Source organism: Lates calcarifer, linkage group LG19, assembly GCF_001640805.2.
Source record: "Lates calcarifer isolate ASB-BC8 linkage group LG19, TLL_Latcal_v3, whole genome shotgun sequence".
In the NCBI taxonomy this organism is placed as follows: domain Eukaryota; kingdom Metazoa; phylum Chordata; class Actinopteri; family Centropomidae; genus Lates; species Lates calcarifer.
The window spans coordinates 17,636,894-17,664,207 of record NC_066851.1 but is presented as its reverse complement, the minus strand read 5'-3'; the positions used below and the strand labels follow the sequence as shown (position 1 = coordinate 17,664,207).

At 43.0% G+C, this 27,314-nt stretch overlaps 2 protein-coding genes across 2 annotated transcripts in view; one reads left to right on the top strand and one right to left on the bottom strand.

The window, feature by feature from the left end:
• Positions 1 to 10,249, bottom strand: part of LOC108875014 (glutamate receptor ionotropic, NMDA 3B) — a 31,469-nt gene extending 21,220 nt beyond the window's left edge. The window contains exons 1-4 of the mRNA XM_018663658.2: positions 9,525 to 10,249; positions 4,193 to 4,689; positions 3,125 to 3,396; positions 2,194 to 2,430 (exon numbers count right to left, since the gene is read on the bottom strand). Coding sequence (XP_018519174.2) covers positions 2,194 to 2,430; positions 3,125 to 3,396; positions 4,193 to 4,689; positions 9,525 to 10,207 — 1,689 coding nt within the window. The 5' untranslated portion in view covers positions 10,208 to 10,249. The remainder of the gene's footprint in view (positions 1 to 2,193; positions 2,431 to 3,124; positions 3,397 to 4,192; positions 4,690 to 9,524) is intronic.
• LOC108874955 (stAR-related lipid transfer protein 9) overlaps positions 1 to 27,314 on the top strand; it is a 344,739-nt gene that overhangs the window by 247,288 nt on the left and 70,137 nt on the right. The gene's annotated exons all lie outside the window — the stretch shown is intronic.

Genomic DNA, 27,314 nt, shown 5'->3' with positions numbered 1-27,314 from the left:
ATAACAGGTACTTGTTTTCAGACAGAGGAAGACAACAAACGGTCTTCTAATATCTAGCCTGTGAATGTCAATTTTGCTGGCTGAAATGACAGCTGTCAGATTTTTATCAGCAGCAACTGGTTAGCTACTTTTTAATGTTTCTAGCTGACTGGTTGACTGCTTCTACATTATTTAGATACAGGAAGCGCTTGGTATTTCTAAATGCTAAGCTAACACAAGCTTGAGACTTTTATTCAGGGGATAGCAGGTGAGCTAAACATGGGAATGTGAAATGTGTCTACAAACATACAATTCAGCATAAAAAAACGTTTCCACTAATAAATTAATAAGTGATAAACATTCACTTGGGTTTAAATGGAGACAGTTCTTTCATGGAAATTAATGTGAAAATGAATAATATACTCAACACAATTAACTGAACTAACTAAAATAACAGTCTCAGAACTTTGTCTCTCATTCCTGTAATTAGTACCAAACCAAATACTTCCTATCAGAAAACTATTAGGAAATAACCGATCTGTGAAATAAAACATTACTAAAAAAATGTATTCTGAGATTGTTATTTCATTCTAACACAAACAGTTTTGACAGCCTAGATACTACTAAAATTCTCAAATGGTATATTTTTTATTTTCACCAGAAAAATAAACTCATCCATAAACATCCAGGACCAGCTTTCACGCAGTGGGGAAATAATACGCATGTTGTTTTTGGTTTTGGCAAAGGTTAAAAACAGTCAAAGTTTTTTTTCCATTTTTCCTTTTTTGTGTTAAAGACTTTAAAATGGCCTAAGTATTATTGAAAAACACTACAATAAAGTTTTGGCAATCAATTACCTGCCCACTGCCCTTCCCCATAGCCTAAATAAACATGGCTGTTTGGCTCTAACTTAGCACATGGGGGTTGAGAGCTGCTCAAGGACATTTTAACAGGTCATAAGGCTGCTAATGAACACAACCTGTTAATTGACACATTGCCACTTGCAAGGATCAAACCTGTGACCTTTCAATTATGGGAAGGTCTGTCTAATCACTTGGCCCCCGTTCCACTGAAGTCATTTGCATTGCTTCCTTTAGGGACAAAGTGTGATTATGCGTTAAAGACAAATTATGATGGGGTGCATACTCACTAAGTGGCACGGGTAGGATAGGCAGGCATAATTTAAGCAAATGATGTTTCAGATATTTATCTGAATGTGCTGCATGAAAATTTGAGGAGCAAGCATAAGTTATCATAATGATGGATTTTGGCACAGTGTGTTGTTGTTTAGACAAGCGAAGAACACAGCGGTTTTTTATCTGCGCTGCGGCTCGATGTATGCGGCAGTGTGACTATGGATATGACATGATCAGTCAAATCTGACAAGTTTCTGAAGAACGCTGTTACTGCAAAGGTACATTTAATATTTTTACATATTTATACCAAACAAGAAGATGGTTGGTGTGTTGGTGATGGTTTTTATTTTGCTACATATGTATTAATAGAAGGAACTGCCTAATTTGACTTTCATTTGTCTTCAGCCATCACATTTCTCTCATACAATCGCTTGTTGCCTGATTCCAACTTTGCCCTCCCACTTGCCCTCTCCCCTTTACATCATCCTCTGGCTGCCCACCTCCATGTCACCCTAATTCTGTTGCTTTTCTCATCTCTGCATACCCACTTACCCTTTCAACCCTAACTCACCATCTGTCTGTCAACCTCCCTATTACCTTCTTTTTGAAGCCCATTTCCTGATTTACACTCTCACCTTTCCTAGCCTGTTGGCCCTCTTCCCCTGGCCTTCTTGTTTTCAACTTTGTGCCTGACTACTTCGAGGAGTTAACCTCTACTCACTCTCTTCTCTTCCTCCTTCATCCATCCCCATCATCCTCGCCATAACTCCTTCAATCTCTGTCAGCCCACTTACCCTTTCCCCTCTCCCCCCCGTATGTGCATTATCCTCCTTGTGCCTCTCTACTTCATCACTGCCTACCTTCTTAACCTCTCCCCTATCCATCTTCCTTCCCTCCCTGGTCATCTCTATCATCTTTCTCCGTGCCTCTTTCCCCTCTAACTTCCGATTTTAACTTGCCCTTTTTTGTTTGCGTAGTCTCTCCCATAACACACATCCTCTCTCCCCTTTCTGTGTGACTTCCAATCCCTCCCCCCACCCCGCATGATGCCCATTTATCACAAACAGAGCTACTTTACCTTGGTAGCGACAGTGCGCCCAAACAGAATGGCATAGCAGAGATTGAGGGCGGAGGAGTAGGAGAACACACGCAGCCGGTTCCTGCCATGGGGTGTCATGCCGAAGGGGCTGTTCCACTCGTACAAGGTGAGAAAGAGCGCAGTGAGATGCAGCGTGACAAAGATGCCCACCCACATGGACCAGTGGAGAGGCCACATAAAGGCTCCAATGGGAGCTGCAGTGTCCCGGCTACGAACCTGGTAGGTCACAAAGAAACAACTATGCAAAAGACTGGTTTGATACAATTGATCACAGTCATATATTTATGCAACACTGATTAGAATTCTGCCTCCAGTCTCTTCATCTTGTCAGTAAAGTTCTCTTAAACACTACATTGGTTTTATTTTATGTTATTCATCATTTTGTAAGGAAAACAAATCACTTTCTCTAATGATGGAGTTCTCATTTTCAAATGGAACTGTATTGTCAGATCATATTATGCATTGCAGTTTGTCAGCCACAGAGGGAAATGTTAACAAATGAAAGAATAACCGCAGCATGTTTGAGGACTCTGCTAAGACGGCTTCTCAAAATGGCTCTCAGACTCATTATACACTCTTAGACTGGCTCTCATTTTGAACTTTCATAATTAACATGCCCACTAAAAACTCAGAAAACTAATTATTCCCCAACTAATGATCTCCTGTTCCATACCAGGAGACCGGGTGAGCGGGGCACAAGGGCAAAATTAAGTAGTTGCAGACCATATCATGAAATCACACTGAAATAGTGTCGGCCACAGAGAGAGAGAGTGATGAATCAAAGTAACAATGAAGACTGCAATGCTACCACTGACTCACAATGCAGTATATTTTTAGGACATACCCAGTGTCCTCTCCAAATGCAAACTCAAAAGTCAAACAATCTAATGATGACTTTAAGAAGTTGTACCAGAATGCCCAGGCTGGTGGAGTAGAAGGGCGAGGTGAAATCGATGACTCTGCTCCTGGCAGAGTTGATGGAAAAAGAGGTGACAGCCATGTCAGCGGCTCCACTCAGCAGGTCCCCGACCAGCCCCGTCCAGCGTCCTGTCCCGCTCAGCGCCCCATACTTCCCGTCTCCCACAATATAGAGGTCAAAGGTGAAGCCCATGTCTTCTGCCAGTTTTTCCAACAAGTCAATGCAGTATCCATAGCAGCACTTCCTGAGGTCCTCCGGCAGGTCTAAGAGGAAGGAAGTGATAATGATGTGAAATTTATACATTCAGATATTCATATGCATGATTTGGAAGTGTAGGGGTTGCACTTTTGGGAATACGTCCACAACTGTTGATTATGGATCATGGAAAATGTTCAGAGGACACCTCAGTTTGTGTGTTTTTAATCCAGGATAGAACATTTAGTCATATCACATCTTGGGCCAGAAAATTGCAACAACCCTTGGGGGGAAAAAAGTAGTGTCAGCAAGACAGAGATACTATAACATCAATATTAGTCTTTACTTTCTGCCATTTTTGCTATAGATTTTTCTGGCAAACCTTTTTTTTTGGCATTCTATTGGTTTCTTCCATTTGTCATCTGCTGATTCGAGTCAAAGAAAGTTAGAATGCCTTATATCTTACTGCTACACAGTAGGGTGTGTATTGTAGACCAAGAGTCCTTGTTCAGAGAGGGCTGGTATATCTTAGACACGGTAGTCTTGATCTCTTATTGATGTAACGCCTTTAATCCTCTTCATTCATGAAATGAAGATATAGCTGTAGAGCTGAGCCTTTGAGATTGTGCCTGGTACAGTTTTTGAACTGGACTGGCTTTACTTCTAAAATCCCTCTCAATCTTTAGGAGGAGCAGCACAGATGTGGCCAGTGACATAGCAGCGACATCTAAGTCAAAAGATTTATAAGTCTACATTCGACAAGCTTTCTTCCTACATGTTAGAATGTTTGTTGGCAAAGTACTGCAGCCTACCAGTACTTCGCCACTACAGTGTTCTACAGACAAATGACAATACAAAACTCACCACTGCCATCCCAGTCTGCAGCTGTAGTGTTTGGGTTGTGCAGCTGGTTGAAGAGGCTGTGGATTATGTCGGACCGGTTTGTTCTGGGGTCCAGACAGAGCTGACCAGCTGGACACAATCCATCCTCATCCACCTCCCGTGTGAAAACAAACGGGTGTTCCACCAGTGTTACCACACGCAGTCTGTGTCCCTCGACGGAGAGTCCTGGCCTCCAGCGTCCTCCGACGTTGCTGTCCCCCTGGCCATCCCCTCCCCTCACCCCAGCCCCGAGACCTTGTCCTTGGCTGCTCCCGAACCCTCCCACCAGCCCCAGGACCCCTCCCTCTAACTCCAGTCTGCCTCGGGTCCACTGGCCTACAGTAACCCAGGCCGGCTGGCCCAGAGCGCCCCTCTTCAGACTCCATACATGGAACAGCTGGGAGGAGAGAACCCGTGAGAGGCCGGCATCCACCTGGATCAGGCCTGTGGCTCCAGTGAAGGAAGTGTTGGAGAGAAATCTTGGGGGATAGAAAGATACAAACAGACAATAAGCCAGAGATGAAAGGAAAAAAAGCAATATCCATGTTGGGGTTTTGCAGTGTAGAAATGTAGCCTGCAACAATGCACAACCCTAAACCAGCCAGAAATAGGGAAACAGCATGGAAAACGTTACAAACACTGATGCAGACAGGTATGGTCTGGTTGTGCAGTCTAGTGTCAGATGGGTAATTGCATCTCCCAGGAGGTCATAATTAAAAGTTAATGCAGTGCAGAAAGGGTCTCCCCCTATCTGCGAGTCCATACAGACAGTCATTGCTATTCGTCTCACTTGCCTGGTGGCCCACGTTGGTCTTTACGGCGGAATACATTAGGAGGAGCAATCCCTGTTCGCACATAAATCTGCCCTGGCCTGTTGAACCACACAGGGATTGTTAGCTCATGTCTTAGCGTTTGATCATGTGGACATCGTCAGGTGACGTCTCAAAGCAAAGCCATACAAGTACTGTTTGATCATGCCTTGATTAGTGTGGGATTGTCAGGAGGTCATTGTAAATCACAGAGGCAGTTGTTTAAATGTTAAAGTATTCAGGGATCACTGCATTCGATATGTGTTGAACCGTGAAGGGACTGTTGATTATGTCCTGGGTCAAGGCTAGAAATGGCAAGTTTTCCTTCCTGTTAATGGAAAAGGTTGGTCAAGCCATAGCCTTTTCTCAGAGCGGAAAAATAGCTTTTCCATCTCGCTCTTTGTTTTATTCTCTCTTTTCATTTTCCACGCTCTCATCCCCAAGTTATATGTATGAGTTGATGAGATTGGACTGTAACGGCTGTTGGATAACTTTCTCCATTAAGTACAGGGTACGCAAAGGAAAAGTAAAAGACTAAATTGATCATGAGGGTCATTAACCTCACCTTCAAACCTTGCCTGGACTAAAGCTGGTCTGCACCATACAGGATGAATACAACATGTGAATGTATGTAAGGAACTATGTATTCTGCTCATGCTTTTGTTCAATGCCCTCATTCCTCAGATTGTGATTTACTTCAACAGCACAATATCAATTTATAAACCCATTCCTTGCACCATAATTCTCAAGAACCTGATTAAAAATGCCTCTGATTCGAAAGTCATCCCCATCCCATTCCACGTTAACTTATGTTTCCTCATCAGCAGCTCTCTCTGTCTCTCTGACCATAAAGCGGAAGTGCTAGCCTTGCCTTGAGCTGAAATCACTCATGGTAATAGTGCGGCTGAATCATCATATCCCATAGACAGCAAATTCATCAAGCCAACTCACTCTAGACTCATATACTATACAGTATTGGCTGTGGCTGGCCACTATAGTACAGTATAGTATATGAAAAAATTAACCACAGACTTTCGCTTTACATCTGTTATCTTAGCTAAGAAGTGCAAAGCCCCCCTTTTCCACAGTTTGCACAGTTTTTTTGGATTCATGCCCAGAGAGAAGAATATGAGACAGGAGTGTGAGATAATACACAAATGAGAGTAGGGGTGTGAAAAGTATGGCACATTTTCAAGCAGCGTCACCTTTTAGTTATGGGTCTGCAGGCTGTTGTGTTGCATCAGGCCAGAAGCTGCATTTAAAGAATGACTGTGGATGTCAGAGCAGGTTGATGAGTCGGCCATCGCTGTCAGAGATGGATGGCTTTCTCTCACTAACACCTGGCCCCAGTTTACACACTAAATGTCAGCAGAGTAGCTGGTAAATGATGACTCTATAAGAGAGTCCCAGGCATGTGTCTCACTCACTTATCGCTCCATCTCCTTTAGTTTGGAGGAAAGTTTACTCCCTCTGTCTATGTCTGTCTGTCGGGGGGGATGATATGAGGCTTGCTTGTTTCAGTGGTTTTAATCTCTTCAGGGGAGATGAAATCAGTGTGGCAGCTGTGTCGAGTGAGATGGCACTGACTGGCAGATCTCACTCTGATAACAACAACCCTCTATCTATTTCCCTTTTTTCTTTATTTTTCTCTCTCCTTCCGCACATCTGTTTCCATACAAGTTTCTCCTTCCCTTTCTTTGACTTTATTCCTATTTTCCTTTAGCTGTTTCCCACTTCCTCTCTCTTTCATCTATCTGTTTGTCTTTGACCACTTTCTCCTCCTTTCTCTCTAAAGTATTTTTGGGAATAAGCAGTACCCAGGGATTTTGATTGTGGACATTCGGAAGAACTACATCAAAAGTGGCTAGTTTCTGATATTTGGCTTTATCCCCATTGCTCCAGTGCTTTGAATCGGAAACAGTAATATTGCTTTGTTTTTTGTTTTTTTTTGCTCTTGTACTCCCTCATACCTTCCTCTTTTGCTTGTATCTCCAGACATCCTCTCTCCCTCCCTGCCTGCCTTCCTCGCTCTGTCCCTTGGGCATTGAGCTGTTAATTGCCTTTTCCATGTGGAAGTCTCTCACTTCCTTCAGCTTTGTTGGCGCTCTCCGGAGCAATGCCATGTCTGGCTGTTGCAGGGGAAGGATAAGAATCAGGGAGTACACTGGAGGGCAAAGAAGTATAACTGGACCGGTTTGAATAGCGCGATAGAACGACCCCTTTTATCAGTCTCTCACAGGCCAGGAACAAAGGTCACTGACACCATATGTGGGGGGCTCTATTATAAATAGCTAGTGTAGACTGTGTCCTAATTGGCCCTCCACAGAAAGATTGTGACTTTCCCTGGTGTCCTGATGAAGTCTGAGTTAGTTTAAAAAGCACTACTTACTGTTCACATTATAAAAAGACTAAGCGTATACAACTCTGTAAGGCATAGACACACTGTTGTTGGTACATTAATATGAAACTTCATGGTAATCCAGCCAATAGGTATGAAGATATTTCTCTTAAAAACCCACCAACCTTGTGGTGGCACCAGAGGAAAAGACAGGGAATTACCAAATAGCAGGCTTCATTCTCTACAGACTATTAATGTCTATACACAATTTTAAGTAAATCCATCCAAGAGTTTTTGAAATATTTCAGTATGGACCAAAGTGGTGGCCTGGCTGACAGACAGACATAAAGCCACGTTGCTAGCATGGCAAAAATGAGCAATTTAATCACATTAAACCTAATAAAATTTGTTTTTAACTCTAATAACTAATGTCCAATAATATTGCTTTGTAACACGACTCCCACTCCACTTGTTTTAGCCTCTGGCCCTCCATGCCAAATGGTTCTGGCATCCCAGTGCCCAACTAAACTGCAGAAGGAGGAAAAGCTGTGAGAATCCAGCTTGTGATTATGTGGGTGTTGTTAATGATCAGCTGGCAGGCACCGTGTGTGTTCAATATTTGCTGTGGGGCCATCTCAAACCACAAATCCTTCTCTCACCAGTACCACAAGACCACACAAGTTGGACACATGCTGTTTTATCCATGGCAGTGTTTAAAAAATATCCATGTCAACTGGCAGAACAGAGATATTTAACTTTGGATTGAGTTTACGGCATGGTGCTTCTGTGCATCACTCAGTATCTGCCACATATGGCTTAAGAGGGCTCATAAAGTATGTGAGTGTGAGTTTTTTTGCTGTGTACAAATGTGAGGATTTTTTTTCTCAGCTTTAAGTGAAAACGTTTATGGTTTAATATGAATTTCAATATGCTTTTTTTCTGCCTGTGTACGTGTTATCACAGGCCGCACCTTGACAGTGAAAGCTGTCGGAGGCCTTTTTAAAAAGCTGCAGGGATTGAAGCAGCAGCAACAGCAAAGAGAAGCAGATAAAACTCTCCGGTGTCACTCTGTGAATCTGTATGCCATAAAGACCCCCCCCCCACCCTGAGTATGACAACGGTATTCAGAGGTTGCCACCCCCATAGTGCAGAGGACAGACAAGGGCAGCAAGCAGAGCATACAGTGCCACAACTCGGAGCCAGAAAAATGCCAAAGCGTCACTCAGAAAGCTAACGAGCTTACAGACATTTAGTGGACTGTGTCAGTGTCTTCCATGTATCATTTGGTGATTTAAATGTGTACAGTTTTCTGACCTTGTCCAAGCATTTCAGTGCCCATGAGTCATTAAAAAAAAAAGAGAGATGGGTTGGATTTGTGGCTGTAGGTGACATAGAGACTATTTAAGACCCCGTCCAGCCCTGACTGGACCACTGCTAATTCTATGTTGCCTAAAGCTATGTATTTAATTTCTGAAGGAAGTTTCTCAGTCATCCACTCTGCTAAAGTTTTCTTGGACAAATCTCCACCAGCTGAGGGGTACTGCTCTGGAAATGACCCTTGCCACAAGTGCCTCAAAACTGATATTGTTCTAACATACTGACGGGTTGGTTCACCCAAATTACACAAAAAACATATTTAAAAACTTCTCTCGACCAACGAAAAAAGTCCCTATGAAAAATACTGACAGAGAGGCCTGAGGATCATGGGACACAGGGTAGCAGGGAAAGAGATGTTGCTGCTGAACTTTTTTAAATGTAATTCTTCAATGCTGTGGGCGTTACAAAACAAACTCTGTTTGCCTGATTTGTATTAGGGTGGAGGTAGAAATCTCTAAAGGCAAATATTGCAAACTAGCTAACTCTTTCCGTTTTCAACCTCTTTAGTTAGCCAGTTAGCCTTAGAGGATAATTTCCTTGCTTAACTTTCTAACAGTAACACTGATTCCCAGTAGAAATTACTTTACCAGTCCAGATGTGGTAATCGCAAGTGATGACATGAGTCAAAACTTAGTCTTTCGCCAACACAGAGAGTGTTTAAATGAGATAAAGCTATGCAATCCCTAACACTGTCAGGTTGTAAAGTTTCACATTTTCTTTTGAGAGCACTAATGTAATGGAGGAGGCACTGTCATGTTAGAAAATAGCACATGTAAGTAAGTGTGTATACCTGGCCAGATATTGTCCCGAAGAGGGCAGCTCATGGCGGTTTGGTTTGTCATAACAGTTCACCATGTTCTGGATTAGTGCCAAGTCTGGCCTCACCATGGTTGCCGCAGTGACCGCTCGGCCAATCAACTGCAAAGCATCCCGGATGTAGAAACTGATTGGCTTGCGGCCGACCTCCCCATAGGCTAGCAGTCCAAGGGGACCTCCTAGAGTGTGTAGCGAATCTGGAGATAAGGGGTATCCCATGATCCACTGCAGTGCTGGTAGTGAGGGAGCAAGGCGCTGAGCGGCCCGCAGGACAGAGGAGAGACACTCTGGGTCAGAGCCCATGAGGAGAACAGAGGAGATGGGTGAAGGGGAGCGCAGGAAACGGGTGGAGAGGATCTTCAAAGCCTCTTCTTCCATCTGATCCTCCCTCCGCTCCTCGCTGGTTGACCCCCTTCTGTCCCCACCCACTGTGATGCGGGTCAGGTTGATAATATCCCACAAATGCCAGGTAGAACCGCTGTGCCTCTGCAGGTGAGACAGCAGCCCGTCACCACCTTCCTCCCACCCGGGGCACACCACTGCTGCTCCTCCCCAGCTCCCCTCTCTCTGGCTTCTTCGGTCCCTGTCCCCCTCTCCCCCCTGCAGGACTGCCAGCAACAGGCTGCCCAGGGTTGATGGAGGCACACGGGCTGACATCTGTAGGTGGAATTGGTTCTATAAGGGTGGACAGGAAGGAGAAGATGGAAGAGTTGAAAAAAGAACCAAAAAAGACGGAGGAAGGAAACACAGAAGCAAAAAGATGGAGAGGCGAACAAAAGGGGAAAGAAGAAAGGGAGGAGAGAAGAGAGAAAACAAGATCAAAATGGAGATTAATAGATATAACCCCAACACCTCGGGGCTGAATAACATAAAATCACATTAAACACAGCTTTTATGAGCACCAGAATGCTGCAAAACAATCCCTGTTGCTGCAGTAATTCACCACAACACTGATCAGAAACAATCAGTCACATTTGTTCATTATCTCTCACTCTGAATGAGAGGAGTCGCTCTGATACAAACAAGGAGTCAATGATTCGCATCTAATCTGCAACATCACAGTTGGCTTGGCAAGACAACAGTAGTATCCACAGTTCATCCAGAAGCCCTGCATTTCCAAACCCCACTGAAAACACTGGCTTGTTTCATACTGTTCCAAAATGGATAACACTGTTGTCCTTGAATGCAGCTCACAGATGGACCTTCCTCCTCCTTCCTTTGGGGTTTCCACCCATTTTTCATCCTATCAGTGCTCCAGGCAAGGTTGGGGGTGGGGGGATGGGCTGCTTTTATATGTTAAGTCCAAAGTTTAGCTTAACGTGACTTAAGACCTGCTTTGGATGGTTCATCCTCATTGAACTAAGATGATGGGTACGCACTACACACCATGCTGATAAACACCCTCTGGCACTAATACATACATCAGCATCTTTATATTATGCAAAAGTGCATGTGCACACACCAAAGGAACGCACACACAGTACTTAATTAAATCTGTTCATATAGTGTAAATCCATACAGGTGCATTCAGTGTGTGTAGAAAAACTTGCAAAATACACACTTACACACACATGCCTGTGCTTTTGAAGATGAGCTATCTAAACCCATCTGCAATCCACACTCACACACAGTCATTCAAATGGAAATATCCCACCCGGGAGTAGAAAGTAAACAGAGCGACCCTCCGCTGAAAGTCCTTGAGTCCCTTAAGAGAGTAAGAAAAAATATATATATGGCTGAAGTCTGGCGAGACATGGATGAATTAATGCGGCGTGTGTATTTATCCTCCTGGGAGAGGCTAGGTGTGTGCAAGGGAACAAGTGAAGATAGGCGTCTTTCGTTTGAACTCAGTGGGGGAGCCAGAAAGGTGGTGGTATAGTGGGTGGGTGGGTGGTGGTAGGGTGGTGGTGTGTGAGACGGCAGTGGGTGGTACGGAAGAACAGAGATAGGGAGGAGGAGCCCCACTACAGGTGTGAGCGTTATTCAGGATGTTATCGTCAAGAAGTGAAAATAATGTCATGCATATTTTGTCAAAGGACTCAGAGAACTCAAAATACGACGAGAGAAGATCAAAACTTAGCCTCGAGGCAGCTGGAGGAATTAGTATGTAAATCTATATCTGCTCTCATTCTAGGTTTCTCTGGGTATGATTCATCTATGCCATCTATCCCTTTAATTCTAATGTAAGACTAAATATTAATGTATGGTTTGTTAAGTAAAGTACATGTTAAAAATGGCAAAAGCTACAGATATGAGACATTGTGATACGTCTAAACCAAAGATTAGTGTGAATTATGTACAGCTGTGAATTATGCTCCAAGTGAATAAAGCTTGTTAGAAAACCAGAGAGGGATTCTTGCAAAATATATCATTGTCAAATTAATTGTAATAATGATCATCTGCAGTACATCCCACAGCTGTGTCAGCTGTTTTGTACCACCATTATTTTCTCTTGCATTCCTCTTCCACTAACAATTTTCACTAACTTGCCTGACTTTTAAACAGATTCTTTTGCAATTTCATTTACATTTGAGGTATTTAGCTGGAACTCTTACACAGAGTGACTCACAAGGAGCACCACAGTAGAATTACTTCAAGAGTGAGGACGTGAGAATAATAATAAGAGCACACCGGAGCATTATAGAAGTTGTGTTTCTAGTTGCTGCTGTTGGGGAGAGAAAGCAAATTAGAGAATGGAGGAGGCAGATGTGGGAGCTATGGTGTGATTCTGAAGAGATAAGGTGATATGAGCCTTTTCGCGAAGACATGAATTCCAGCTGATGGGGAGGGGGGCTCTGCTGTTGTGAATGGAGGAGGAAGGACTTCTAAAAAATTCTGTGGGCAATCAAACGTGACAAGCACCAAAGTGGACCCAATGAAACTTAAAAAAAGCACATCGCTGGAGTTATTGCCTATTACAACAGCAGTCACTTCTTGCCTGCATTGGAATGTTTCGGCACAATTAATTCCAGTGATATATTAGAGCAGCAACTCCCAAGAGAGCATTTTCTGTTGTGCTTATAGGTACAAATGTGATGTACAGTGCTGCCCAAAAAAGTTTTCTTCAAAGCAGTGTACATTAATGATAACACAAAACAACATTAAAGAAGAAAGTTTCGAAGAAAACAAGCCTACAGCTCAGTGCACTGAATATACTTGAAATATGTCAACCCCGGGTGTGGTTTCAACCAAGAGATCATTTGCTGCTATTGGCCTGAGCGAAAGCCTATATCTGTTTGCTTACTTGTCTTTTGTTGAGAACTGCTTGGCTGTATTCACAGACAACATCACTGAATATAAAAAAAATGCAGCCACATTCATTTAAATGAGGCCACTTAGTTGACGCAACAAGGGTGCCAATGCAGACAGCTCTGGCAAAAAAACAGAGTCGTCCATCAAAAAAAGTTGAAAGGCCCAGCTTTTGCCAGAAAGCATCTACTCCCGGTAGATTACTCTGAAACAGTGAATGGTGTAATTCTACAGTTCTATCATGAAATGTTGTGATGAAACATATAATTGCAGCTGTGATCACTTTCCCGAGTGGTAAAATCCTGTCTCGTGGTTATGTACAGCATGTAGATGTCTGACAAGCCTCCAAGCTCATTAATCAAACTGGACCTCCTGGATCTTATTTAATTGTTTCACCAGTAGCTTCAGCAACACGCCTCCATCAGTGCAGCCCATTGCAATTTTTCTAACACAGGGCTGTTTTACAGTCTGGGCGCCTGCTAAAGCAGACTATCTCCAGACTGTTTCTTTGTGGACCAATCACAAACGACAAAACATGAACAAAAATGTCTTTGATGAACAGCGTTTGGGCTGTCTGCTCAATGGGCCTCTGCTTGAGCTAGCTGCTGATACCGACACTAGGCCTGTCAATATCATTACATGATTGCCTGATTGTGATAATTTGAGCAGACTGTAATCATTTTGCATAATCATTAGAATAGTTTCCATTCAAACAGCTGGATGACATCTTTTTCCGCCATTTGGCGCTTTTAATGATGTCACCTCGTTGTGCCCCCTTCTTCTGCTTATGGTTTAATGGCACATGAGTGGATATTTTGTGTCACCAGGCTTTGTATGTTTAAGCTGTTATTTATGTCATATCTGCCTTTTGCAATTTTTGTCTCCAAGGCCTAAGAGGAAAACAGATTTTTTATTCATATGTTCCAGTGTTCAATGCCAATACATTTCTTTTTTCTTCATAAGGTGTATGTGTATTATTAAACTCTGATTAGTCTTATACTATAACAGTGGCATTAAATGGACAGAAAGACAATGAAATGATCGGTTGCAATTAATCGTCAACTAAATTTTCATGACCATGACAGCCCTAACAGACACATGATGAGCCAGAGAACCTTCTCCGAGCCAACCTTTTATATCAGACCCTTAGTCATTACTCTCTCCTCACACACACAAATGCACGCTTTATGTTCTTTGTGGACACTAATAAAGAGCCGTTTGTCACTCATTCTCAAAACAAGCTTAAACGATCTTCAATCAAAACAATGACAAAATCCTACATGTAGCATCTTGAAGTATTGCACTGTATCCAGAACAATGAAATCCCTGCCAGTCATCATTCCAGCTTAATCCGCTGTGTCCTCAAAAACAAGCTGGCAGCATCAGTGTTTATCCCTGTGACACGCCAGATTTAACGTATGTGTGTGTAATGTATGCATATATGTCTGCACACTTGTGTGTGAATGCTTGCGACAGTCGACTGGGGCTGCTTGCATGAATTTGTGTTTGTTTTTTTTGACATCCTGTGCCTTTGCCTTGGGTCGGGGCCAACTTTGTTGTTGCAGCTATCGGACATTTGAATTTAAAATGTCATTTTTTTAGCAGACCTGAGGGAACCTGAGTTGGGTTTTGATCTCTTGAGGAATGCAGGCAGTATATTTTCTATGAGTCTAGACAAGATAAAAGGTGACTGTACTGTCTGGAAGTGAAAAGTTTGCGGCCTATTGGCAGTTTCCTCTGAAACACAGGCATGTCTGATTTTTTTTTATTTTTTTTTTATTTGCTTTGGGGTGCAGGGACCAACTAGACACAAACAGGCTTGATCCTGCAAGCCATAGTGAAGTCCAGCTTTACAGCTCACATCAATCCAGACCCAGGTTGATCTTTTTCTAAAGTACACAGGTCTTTTTAGGACTTGGTTAAAAATAAAATGGATGTTTTCTCTAAGCAGCTACACATATCTGACCTGTAAGGACCCCAAGAGTGTGTATGTGTGTGTATCTTTGTGTGTATGCTCTTATCTTCTTTCTATTCTCAGGTATAAGCTTCATCTGCAAGCACTAGGTTAGAAAGACTCAGAATTAAGGATGCAAGATAAGCACAGCTAAAAGGAGTGTCAGCATTATCCCTGTATAAAATATAAAATCCATGCTCTTTCTCACACATCTGCAAATTAGGGGCCTTGAACTGAACCTCTGCCTCTACTAAACAAATGCAAAGTGCTGTTTGATGCGCTGGCCAGAAGATTTTCAGGCCGATCAAAAAATAAAACTGCGTGTGCACAAATACATGCACTGAAACCCCAGTGCACAGCCAACAGACAGGCGCACATGCAGTAGGCACCAACAAACATGCGCACACAGGCAGTGAATCAAAAACACACAGATACAGTACAAACACACCGTGGTGTGAATACTCGAGCATAAACCCAGAGGGATCTGTGGGCAATGTGGAGTAAGCAAACCGACAGGAGTGCGTTGAATCAGAACAGGAGGGGAGCAGCTCCCAGTTACTAAGCTCATTCCTTATTTAGGCCTCTATAAGAAAAGTATCAACACTTGGAAGGTGTGCAACTGAGTGCAGAAAAAAAGGGGGGCACAGAAAAAATGGCAGCACCTGCAGTTTTGGAGCTTATTAAAAGCAAGTTGGAGCAAAAAGCGAGGGGGTGGAAAGCATGTGTGCTGGAGGGTTTGAGTGGCTGAGGGTTGGCTAAAGAGGCCTAAGATGTGAGTTGAGGCTCTGAAAAAACTGGGTGTCCCTCCTCCACAGCTTTAGGCAAGAGATCTCTTTAAGTGACTGCAGCTTGACTTACTGCGAAAGCTCACTCTAGCCCTGGTTGGGCTTAACATCGCAGTCATGAATCATTTGCATCGAGCAAAGCGCCGGGCTGAGAGAGATGAGGGCCCTGCTTGGAATTGTCCCCGCTGTTACATCCAGCAGTGTGGACCTCTGCCTGAGCCCCCTGAATGGCTGCTTAGCTTCCTGCTCTGTCCAGAAACAAAGCTTGTGGTCAGGGCAGCACTCCAAGCAACAACACTTCACTGAACACATTAATATTTCACCAGCGCCGTCACCAGGTGAGTTGGCTTTATGTAGGGAGGATGGGGAAGAGATAGGAAAAGAGAAAGCCGGAGAGAGAGCAAGCTCTGTGTGTGGAGTGAATATGTGTTTGAGATGAAAGATGGAAGAGAAATTGATAGGTGGTTTAATATCCGTATTTGTGAAAGGTGGCAAAAGGTGATGGTTTGCATTTGAATGTGTGTGTAGTGAAGAGGTACAGGAGAGACAGAGATGGTAGTGTGGTTGTGTCTTGAGGACGACAGTGAAAGATTTTCTCAGCAGGGTGCAAGTCTTATATTTCCAACGCTTGAGATGAAAACCAAACATATCGTAGCCTGAATGTCAGACTAAAATGTCACTGCAAATGTGGGCTCACATGCACATGTAACATAATCTAAATACAACCTATGCAATTCGATTTATCCTGCAATACAGAGGTGGTTTCCTGTAAAACAAGAGCAACTAGCATCACTTGCTCGCATTAGCTCATACATAATGAATAAAGAAACTGTTAAATGTCTGTAATGTTTTCTGACTTTCTCACAGTCCAAATAAACATCCATGATTGAATAAGGCCAGCCAGAGTTGTTTGCATAGATAATGAAGCAACAGTGAGCAATGTTCTTTCGTCGACCAGACGGTGGCTAACCGAGCAGTTTGCTGTGCTGTTGTGCAATTGTATGCAAATTGCATTGTTTAATTTTCTCCTAATTTCCTTACGTCTCCTGGCACTAAGTGTAATATGGGTGACTTTAATCTTACTCAGCCATGCTGCCGGAGACTAAAGCTAAGCTTGGTGGGGAAAGAGTCTGGCACTGTTACACATGCAGGCATACACGCAAATGCACACACACACGCACACACACACGCACTAAACTGTAATACACACACAAGTAGGGGCAGCAAATTACATTTTACGTGCTTGCACGTGCATGAAAGTATGCTACATACTCGCGCATGCACACAAAACACAACTGTGAAGCAATCAGCCACTTAACACAGCAAATGACTATGGTTATCTAAGCATAACAGCCTGTTGGCTCAGAGAAACAGAGTGATAAGCAGTAAGATACACACTATTAGGCGCCACCACAGGACTGGCCACAGATTGAAAGAGGGGCTAAATCTTGTTTCACAGTTAACAGTTGATGGAGATGGTGCCATGTCTCTCTGATTGTCACTGCTAAATTACATATGCTAATACCTTTACTCAATCCAATTCCGCCCACCATCTCCCATACAGTGATCGAGCGGAAAAGTATGCGGGAGACTGAGGCCTATGGGGGAGTGCGATGAAAACAGCAGGCGAAAACTGTAAAGCACACTTCGAATTACTTTTGATTAGAGGGAAATGGCTGCTCATTGCTAAGGCTGCCCGTAACGATGACAGTTTGGCAACTTCTGGAGGTATGAGTGTGTTGAGTCCATTAAACATAAGGACCTTGTTAGTTTCCTTGGTGCTGTGGTGGGTCAGGATAGGTGAGGGGCGGGGGTGGGCTCCACAGTAACATCATAAAAACACCATTGTAGTCCTCAGCGATTGTGGGAAAAGCCATAAAAGCCTTGACGGGCCATGTCTCCTCTTTTCCTCCTGGCTCCCAGTTTATGGGGATCATTCAGAATGAGAGAAAAGGCCGGGAGAAAATGGGATTCGCTCATTTTTGTACACTGGTGTCAAACCAACCGTAGCAAGGTGGATGTGCTCGTGTAGCTGTGTAAGTCAGAACTTAGTTATGTGTACGCGTATGCAAAGTATTTGTGCCTGTGCATGAGCATGAGAGCGTCTACCAGAGTATTTGTGTGCTAAGTGTGTGATTGTGCCTGTGTGTGATGTGTGTGTGAGTATATAAATGTGAATGCCTGTGATTTACAAACCATTTGATGGAATATTGTTCTCAGCATGGCTTCAAATTAATTTGAATGATCAAGACACAGAGCACATCAGCATTTCCCCCCCTGGAGCACTGCAAGCTTCTGTAGAAGTGAGAGAACCAGATGACTGCTGCTCCTGCACTCACACACATACACATACACACAAACCCAGACTGATCACATACTCCAGCCAACCAGCCAAGTGCTCTGGGCTTTGTACATACCCATGCAGAAGTTTTTTTTTTTTGCTACATGAATTCAAGCCATACAGTTAAATCAAATGGCAGTCCAGAGGGAATAAGTAAAATGCAAGAGCATATCAAAGTATGCAAATAGTTCCCTGCTACTGTGTAGTGTTGAGTAAATGAAGAAATCCAATGCAAAGTGTTCACTTTCATTATCAGTTGACTTCTGATTTAATGAGCCTCCACGGGCTCGAGAATGTCCTGATGTCATCAATAATAATCAGATAGAAGAAACAGCAGGGGGACTGAATGTGCTGTTCTGGACTGGTTAGTCAGGTCTCTAGTCAGCCAATGTTAGTGCTGAGTGCACTGCTAGCATTGGTGAAGGCTGTCATCTCAGCACGCTGCTTCGGAGCCTCTTTTGTCAGGAGCTCCTTTGATCCCCTCAGTTGCAGAGATACAAGCCCACAGCAGAAATATGCTGAATGGATTCATGTATCATCCTCCCCCCTACAAACAGCCTCTGGCCCCCTCACTATTTATGATCATAAAAGCTGCTGTTATTTATTAAAGAGAGCGATTGTTGTCCTTGCTCCATAGACAATGTTGTTTTCTCCGCCGGAGAGAATAATATTTGTCCTTTTGGTGCGGCCCTGTGTGTGATGGGAGGTGGCGTAGTGAATGTGATGGTGATTGATTCCTGCGTTGAGCAGTGGAGAGAGGTACAGAGGAAGGCTAATCTGAGTTATGATTGCCACTGTAATCGCATTTTCTCCCCTGACTCATCCATCCGCTCTACAGTAGCACGCATACATGCTGTATTCTGATTACGCCGCACATCTGTCAATAATGAATACTGTACGATGGAGTGGCAACGTGTGTCTGCACCTTCTTGAACACCTTCCGCTGGTTTTCCATCACCTCGATTTCCTAGACCATAACTCTCTCTCCCGTCCCACAGCCCAGTTTTATCTTCCTCCCGCGCTGACTTGCTAACCTGCTGGAGGTGGCATCAAGCATTTGCGGTAATCATGCTATCATGTTGGGGGTAAAATAAGCTGTTTTGGGTGTTCCAGGCTGACGCGGGGACTGTCAGGATAGAAAATAGCTTCTTGCTGGGTTGTAATTCGACCAGCAGGCAGCTGGACCAATGAGATGGCGACGTTATTTAGTTACTGGGAGAATGATACCAACAGTTCCCCAAGTACAGATGCAGAGTGGCGTGATGTCATTAACAGTCAGCCCACGGGGAACACAGCCACAAACAGCAAAAACTTCAGGGGGGACGAATTTATTCACAACACCCCAGTGGTGAAAGCACGCCATGCCAGTAATGAGGTGTCTAGAGCTTTGGGCACCGGGTACGTGTTGGAGTATGTGCAATATTTCTTAGTCTAAGAGTGTGTGTGCATTTCTGTGTGTGTGTTTGTTTTGGTGAGAGTCTATGGTGCTTGGATGTGTGACTGAACAAGTTCCTAATGGAAAAGATCCCTTTGCTCCAGTCCAGTGTTGAATACTGAAACTCAGACTTCCCAGGAGTGAAATAATACACCTAGAGAGATGGAAGTCATTTAGGGGTAGTGTGTTTGTATGAGAGTGTGCGTTGAGTCAAGGATGTGTGTGGGGGGCGGTGGGGTATGTGTGGGTTCCAGGATGGATGGGCTTGTGGTGAGTAAATGACCTGCCTTGATTCAGCCTATGAGCTGAGCTCTCCACCCAGACTCCCTGATATCCCCTTTCATCCATCTCTATAAGGGAGAGATGACGGAGAGATGAAGCGGCAGAGAGAGAGAGAGTGAAGTGATGAATATGCACGGAGAAGAGTGAACGATTTCAAATGCAAGAACGAGCATAAAGGAGCTAATTATTGAAGAGGGAAAAATTTGGGAACAAGAGTGAAGGAGACATAAGAAGTGAACAAAAAGACTATTAGACTCCAATCTGAATCTGGGGTAATATGTATGACAAACGGCACTCTGCTCAGACCAGAAGTGCCTCTCCTAATGTGACTGTGAGTTCCAGTCAATTGAGGGGCCATTTGGGGTGAGCTGATTTGGGGCACAGATGAGCATGTTGTTTTGGTCTCAACCCACTTCTGTTGATCAAATATGCAATGCTGAACCTGCAGAAGTAGCCACAGCAGAAATGAGTAGAATATGCAGAACTAAAAGGTTTCAGTCCAATGAGAAAATTACACTTTTTCTGAAAATGATTCCAGGAATCAACATGAGGCACATTTTAGTTTAGTGTTATTATACTCATGTGTCATCTACAGTAGTTATCTATGGGTAGAAAATGTTTACTACATGAATATATATAGCATTTTGCAGAAAATGAAATCCAGAAGTAGAATGTCCTTGCAGTGTGCTGTTGTCCCCCATACTCCACCCACTCTCAGGAGTATGGCTTTGAGATTTCTGATTTGTTTTCAGTGTCAACTTTGGTTTTTGGTTGGGTAAAAGGCCTGAGAAAATGGCTCAGGGAAAGTAATTTTAAAAGACATGAGCTCTGTATTTGAAAACCAGGGACAAGGACATGGATACAGCTGCAGATAGAAACAGATGCGAGCAGTATGACTGTGCTGAAACCCCTGATTCTGATAAACCACAGAAGGAGCCGTAAAGAAACATTTAACAGTTTATCACAATTTGGGTTATATTTTTGTAGTTTTGCCTCTCATTTCTATTAGTTATATAATCATACTCCCCTGAGTAATGACTGAGATCTGGGAACAAATAATGACTGGTAGTTTAACCCAGAGTATCTGAACTCTATTATTTTGAGGGGAGAGTGCACTTTACTGGCATTAATAATCCCTCATTGTATGGGAAAGCTGTGTTGCTACACAACAAAAGTAGCTCACAGCTGAACCAAGAAATTTCTCTGTAAACTGTGATTTCATTACATTTACATTACTCTTACAGTTAAGTCTGGTTAACCTGGGACTGAAAACCTGTATGATTAACTCAGATTGTATTAAACCAGAATTTCCCTTAAAAGCTGTGCTCTCCTTTACTGCCATTTCCCATCTAGACACATGGGCAAACATAAGGCACATGCCCGCATAAATTTTGGGCATCTGGGCCTGTCATTAGCTCAGTCTGCCAATAAACTGTGAATAAACTGTGCTAATGTTATCCTAATGAATAACTTTCAAGAGAGGATTATTTGCAGTGGCTGCAGTGGCACTAATTCAAGATACTGTAGTTGTAGACATTTTTCTACAATAGCTGCCATTGTCATATCTATATTTAAACATTTATTTATCCTGGGATTTTTTATGCTGAGCGTGCATGTTCTCTTACAGGAATGCCCAATTAACACTTACACAGAATCATGTTCAGAGAGCTGCACAGCACAGGCAGATCCTAACCTTGACAACTGAGCAACTCCACAGGATTAAGTGCCTTGCTCAAGGACAGCACAGTGGTCATTTTTACAGGTCGGGAAAGGGTGCATTCAGTGTTCACGTCAACATATTGTGAGTTTCAAACTAGTGACCTTGACTGCCAGCTGTTTGCCCTGTAAGCTGCTACATTATCATTATGCATCCCTCGCACTATGTTTTTCATCAGAGCCTAAACTACAAAACATAAACAACAGTGCTGCAGCTGTCAAATGCAGATTTCAAACTGCAGTAAATGTCTCTCAGGAGGAAGATATTTTGTCCTGTTTCCCTCCTCGGATAATAGTAAACAGTCATATTTTTGCAGGTTGCTTGATTATTCACCCAAACAGAGGGAGGAGTACAGTTCACTCACGGCTTATGTTCATCTCAGGGTCAAACCTCGGTAGAATAAGGTTCACCTGCATACAGAATGCTTTTGTAAACCTTGTGATGTTTAGAAACAAGCATTATACATTCTGTTGCTGTAAAAGAAGTTGGTCAAATGGTCCAGTGGTTACAAATATTAGATCAACAAAGTACAAAATTTCAAGTTCATGCAACCCCAGTTTTATGTGCATTAATCATTCTTCATTTCAAAAGCAAAGCACTGAATCCCTACCAGCTCATTAACAGTTTTTACACTAACTCACACCACATTTGTGTATGATCTAAATACATAAATGGTGAATGTAACCGATATGTTCAACAGGATTATAGGTTGTCACTCTACTCACTTAAGGAACCCATTAAATAAACAAGGAGTTTTTTTCAGGGCTCAAGTGATATACTTAACATACTCCAGGGGGATGATGCAGATTAAAAGAATTGCAAGTAATATTACAAGAACTTTGCACTTAACATAGCCCCTGAGCCCTTTTTTCCCTTGTAAATGTTCCATTAGTCATTTTGATGACTCATCTCGCATACAGAGGTCTAATTGTTTGCAGAAACCTCTCCCTTCAGATGTAACCTTTAAGCAACCTTAAAGAGGCACCTGCAGGGGTTTGTTTATAAGACAAAAATGGATTATTATTTCATTTCTGTTCACAACACCATGATGAAACACACACACAAAGCTGCCTGTGGCTGAAACTACGTGAGAAAATTTCAAGACTTTGCCTTCAGTTTCGACTTGTTTTTATATCCAATCCTGTTCACTGGCATTCCTGGTAACAATAATGAGCTGTGGGCCTATATCGATGCACAGGTAGGCAACAAAGCAGATGGCAGAGAGACTGTCCTCCAAAGAGAAAACAACAAATATGTTTATGTTCAAGTGGAAAGATCTCTAGTGGCCAACGGGTTTGAAGGTCAGGGTCAACAAAACATCAGACTTTAACATGGGAGACTGCTGCTTGTTTCCTATTTTCCACCGACAGTCCCCATTGGTTTCTTGAAACCACTGGCAGGGCTTTATACTGCATTACCCGCATGCCTGTGCGCACTCATGCATGGACACATAACAAGCAAAACGGTGACCCATTCATAAAAAGACTGCTTCACAGCAGCACTACAGGTTTAAAACACCAAACCCTAATGTTTCCCTAACCTCTCAACCTAGCCATGATCTATCCCTAACCAAACTGTGTTGTAGCCTAAACACAACCAAACCTTAACCACAGTGGAATGTGTTTTTGCAACAGTTATTCTATAAGGGTTTGGAGGGCACTGGCCGTGGCAGACTGCACAAGCCAGCTTCATTACATTCTGCCTTGAGCCAAAACTAGAACTCTTAATACTACCCTATACCTGGTTTGCTGTGTGCAGTTACATTTGGCCATTTGATAGTACAAATAGACTGTTGAGAAATGTGTACCATGTCAGCATAATATACACTGAATAAAGGTATTAAAATCAGATTTTTACAAAGAACAGCTGAACAAAAAAGAGCATTTCGACTGATAAGTAATTGGGCTGTATTATAACCTTCATCATTTTAGTTTACATTTCGTTTTAGTGCATATTAGCAAACAAATTTGCAACCAGCCAAATTGCCACAAACTGTGTAATCTCCAAACAGTTACTGTCCCCGGGGTATTTGGAGACCCTGGAGGTTCTGGGAGTGCTGGGAATTTGCCAGATAGAGTCCAGGTGTCTTATGAAGTTCCTCTTTAGTAAGACATCTTTTTATGAGGCTGAGTTAAATTGGATGCAGAGCATGGGAAAACACTGAAACAAAAGCAGTGGCATGATCCGTTTGATTCTAAACCAAATGTAATCACTGTGCCATCAATAGGCATTTGGCCGATTCCCTTTGGGCTCCAGAAAAATTAAGTCACTAATCTAACTCTCTGTTACTTCAGTTCCAGTATTAATTGCTGCATCAAATAAATGGGCCAAATCTCTGCACTGGTTCCTAATCACTTATCTGTCATTAGTGCTTCTAGCCAGGGGGTATAATTGGGGCAGTTCATAGTTGTGGAAAATAACTTGGTCTTATCATCAACAAAGGCGCAAGGGTGGCCCACTTAGAGTGAAGCGACTATTGTCAGTTCAGAGAGAAATAAAGGAATTAGATGGCAACTTCTGTGGTGCTGAATGTTGGATGTGCCTATGTGTATGAGCATGTGTGGAACTGTGTGCCTGGGTGTCCACACATGTGCGACAAAACACAGATCTTTGATGTTTGCGCAAGCGTATGACACGGTATCAACACTCTGCGTGGGGGAGTGTGTGTAGCTGTTCTCGTGCTAAAAGGCAACAGACATATCCAGAAACAAAGTCAGCCAGTGATAAGACCCAGACTTGCCTCGGAGCCAGAAACCTAGTCCATCTCTTGACAAAACCCAGTGATAACAACAGCTCTGCTCCTCAAAGCTGAGGAGCAAAAAAGAAACCGGAAAAAGAGAAAGCAATAATCTTTCTGTAAATGCAAGCTCAGGGTTTAACACAAAGTCACCTCCAATTTAGATTCATAAAAAAGATTGCATGCGTCAGATCTTCCTAAGTACTAGGACTTTTAGGAGCCAAACTTAATTTCCTTAGTTGGCAAACACCTCCAGAATGTGTGATCTTTCAATTAGAGGGAGCAGCTGTGAGTCTGTATGATTTGTGCGTGTATGTGAGTGTGGTGTGCGTAGGTCAGCGAAGTTACTGTGGTCTACAATGACATTTGACCCTATTTGGAAAGCAGCATTCACTGATCTGTGAATGCCCTCCCTCCCTCTCCCTCTCTCTGCAGCTGCATTTTTCAGTCTCAATTAGTATGAAGAGCTGCATTCCAAGTGTTGATTGATGTTGATTGAAACATGTAAAGGGCATCAAAGAGCAATGAGAGCTGGCTTGTCGGCCTACACACATACACACACGCACGCACGCAAACGCACGCACAAGGGGCTATGCAAATTGTCTTTACTGTGTGTGTGTGTGTGTGTGTGTGTATGGCTGTCAGCTTGTGTGCATGCCCAAGTGTGCATCCCCTTCCACTCAGTATGCCTGAGGAGCTACACATAATTTACAAAATATCACAGATAATCGTGTCGAGATTAACGATCTCATTTTGATTAATGCTTAATGTTTAATTAACTCAACTTTAGGTCTTCGGCTTGTCAGAGGTTCCCCTGCATAGCAAATAGGCTTCTTGCTCTGTGTCAGGTACACCACGGGCCCAAGTGAGAGCGCTGGAGAGGAAGTGGGACAGATACATTTTATATTAATCTCCTGGGATGATATTTGTGGGCTGCCGGAGGCAATGAATAATTAATATTACCCAAACAAAATGAGGAATAACAAAATAATAAATGGCACATGGCAGAATTTGTGAGTGTGTGCATACATAAGTTTGAGACTGTGTGTGCGCTACATGTGCGTTTTTCTTCTTAAAGACATACGCTACTGCACATCTCTGCTACCCATGTTGTGCATGTGCTGCAAGTGCTGAAACGCTGTGTCTAATATGATACGTATACAATAAAAGTGTGCACGCTTCTGAGTGTGCATCCACATGCCAAAGCAGGGGAGATTATGCCAACACTGTGTATAGTATGCATGAGCATGTGTGAGCGCATATTATGTTGGCGATTATACGCTCCTCTTTCTATCTAAGACATTTCTTTGAAGCTTAGGTTGGTGTACAAGACAAAGTAACCATGAAATTGACACCCAATCCCGTTGGCCGGACCCCATCCACATCCAAATGAACCACTTAAACAGTTCTGGGAACAGAATGTGAGCCTTTCTAGTAATAATTCATCAATGTAAAATCTCTGCTTTTCAATATGTATTATATTTCGTAGCCAGGATATGAGAGCCTACAGTGTCTAGAACATTTTTTCCCCCTCCTATCACTCAGCTCCTCCTCCTGCTTTCTTTCCCTGGCTGGCATACCCTGCACCAGTCTGATAACGTGATTTCACGCAAAAGTGAAATCCTCCTCGTGTCTGATGTGTGCATCTCTCACTCACTCCCCACCCCCCCCCAACAGCCACCCTTCCTTTTCCTGCACCCCCTCAATACCCCATCTGACATTTGAAGGGAAGCTGCTCAAAGGGAAAAGGTGCTTTGTGGCACTGGCAGGTCAGAGTGTGTGTGTGTGTGTGTGTGTGTGTGTGTGTAAAACAGAGAGAAATCAATATCTTTGGCAGGTGTGTTCCAGTACTTAATAGACACTGAGGGCAAGAGAAAGGTAGCAAGGAAGAGAAAAGAGGGAGTGTCTTTGGCAGGTACGCATGTGTCTCAGAGGTAAATGGGAGCTCTGAAAGGTAGTGTAGCATTTGGGAGTACATTTAATATCAGATTAAGCATCTGACGGATGAGGGAGAGAGAGAGTAAGAGAGAGAGAGAGACAGCGTGTGTGAATGTAAAACTACACCCTTAAGAGAGATAGAGAGAGAATGAATTTTTTGAAAGATAGCCAAGAGATAAAATGACATTTACGGATCAGAACTTCACACGTCTTCCATTCGCGAACATCAGGCAGCCTGTCCTTTCCCTGGGACCGATCTGTCACCTCAGCTGGGCCTCTGAGCTCGGAAAAAAAACACATGCAGATGGAAACAGTGTGCTCTGAGGAAAAAAGGTTTCTACAGAGCACCAGCTTTTCTGACTAACAGAAGAGCAAAGAGACATTTCAGAAATGTTTCTTTTTTTCCAACTGTAAATTTTTCCAGGGAATATTAACCAACCATGCACAACCTTTTGTTATATTTACCTTATTTCACATTCAGGGTTTGCCTCTTTCACATCAGACCTCTTCCATCCTCCACCTCTTTGCTTAAAAAGCACCTAGTAGTGAACTCCCCACATTTTCCAAGCATCAACCATTCAATCCAAGCCTGCCTTTTTCCGACCTCTAGGCTACTACATCCACTTCTTTCCGGAAGCATGAGCAAATCAATCCACATAGGAGTTTTATGGTACTAGGACTGGTATGGGATCCTTTCAGAGAGTGTGAAATGTTTTGAGAGAAATATGGGAACTCTGAAATAGGCACCTCTGGTTCACTTTCTGTTTGGGCACAAAACATGCAGCTACAGGGAACATAATCCACCATTTTCTGCTTGAAAGGTGGGGTGATCAACTTTCCTGTTACACCTACAAACTCTGTGCATGACATTACACATGAGAATGGAGAGTTGGCAGACTGGTAGATAAACAGCCTTTGACAGCAGCCACACAAGCCCCTCAATCAATCTGACATCTTACATGGATTGACGGACATTGATGGACAAGATTGGTTCATGTTAACAGTTATATAGTTCAGCCTAATTCAAATATGATACAAACAACAACACATGACAACAACCTATTTCATCTTTGCTGAACTTTTCTAAGCAATTATTTGGTTTGAGCAAGTCTCATATCTCTCTGCAAACAAAGGTACAGATTTGTGAGATTGTGTGTTAGTTTGTGTCATAAATTGTTGTTTACAAGAATAAAATCCCAGGCTTTGAACTTATTTTTAGTGTCTCTCGTTTACCAGGTTGCCCGCCTATTTGTACTTAGATTAGGTGAACCTACCTTAAGAATTAAAGCTCTAAGAACAAACAAGAGTCTACAGCCAAGTTAGCAA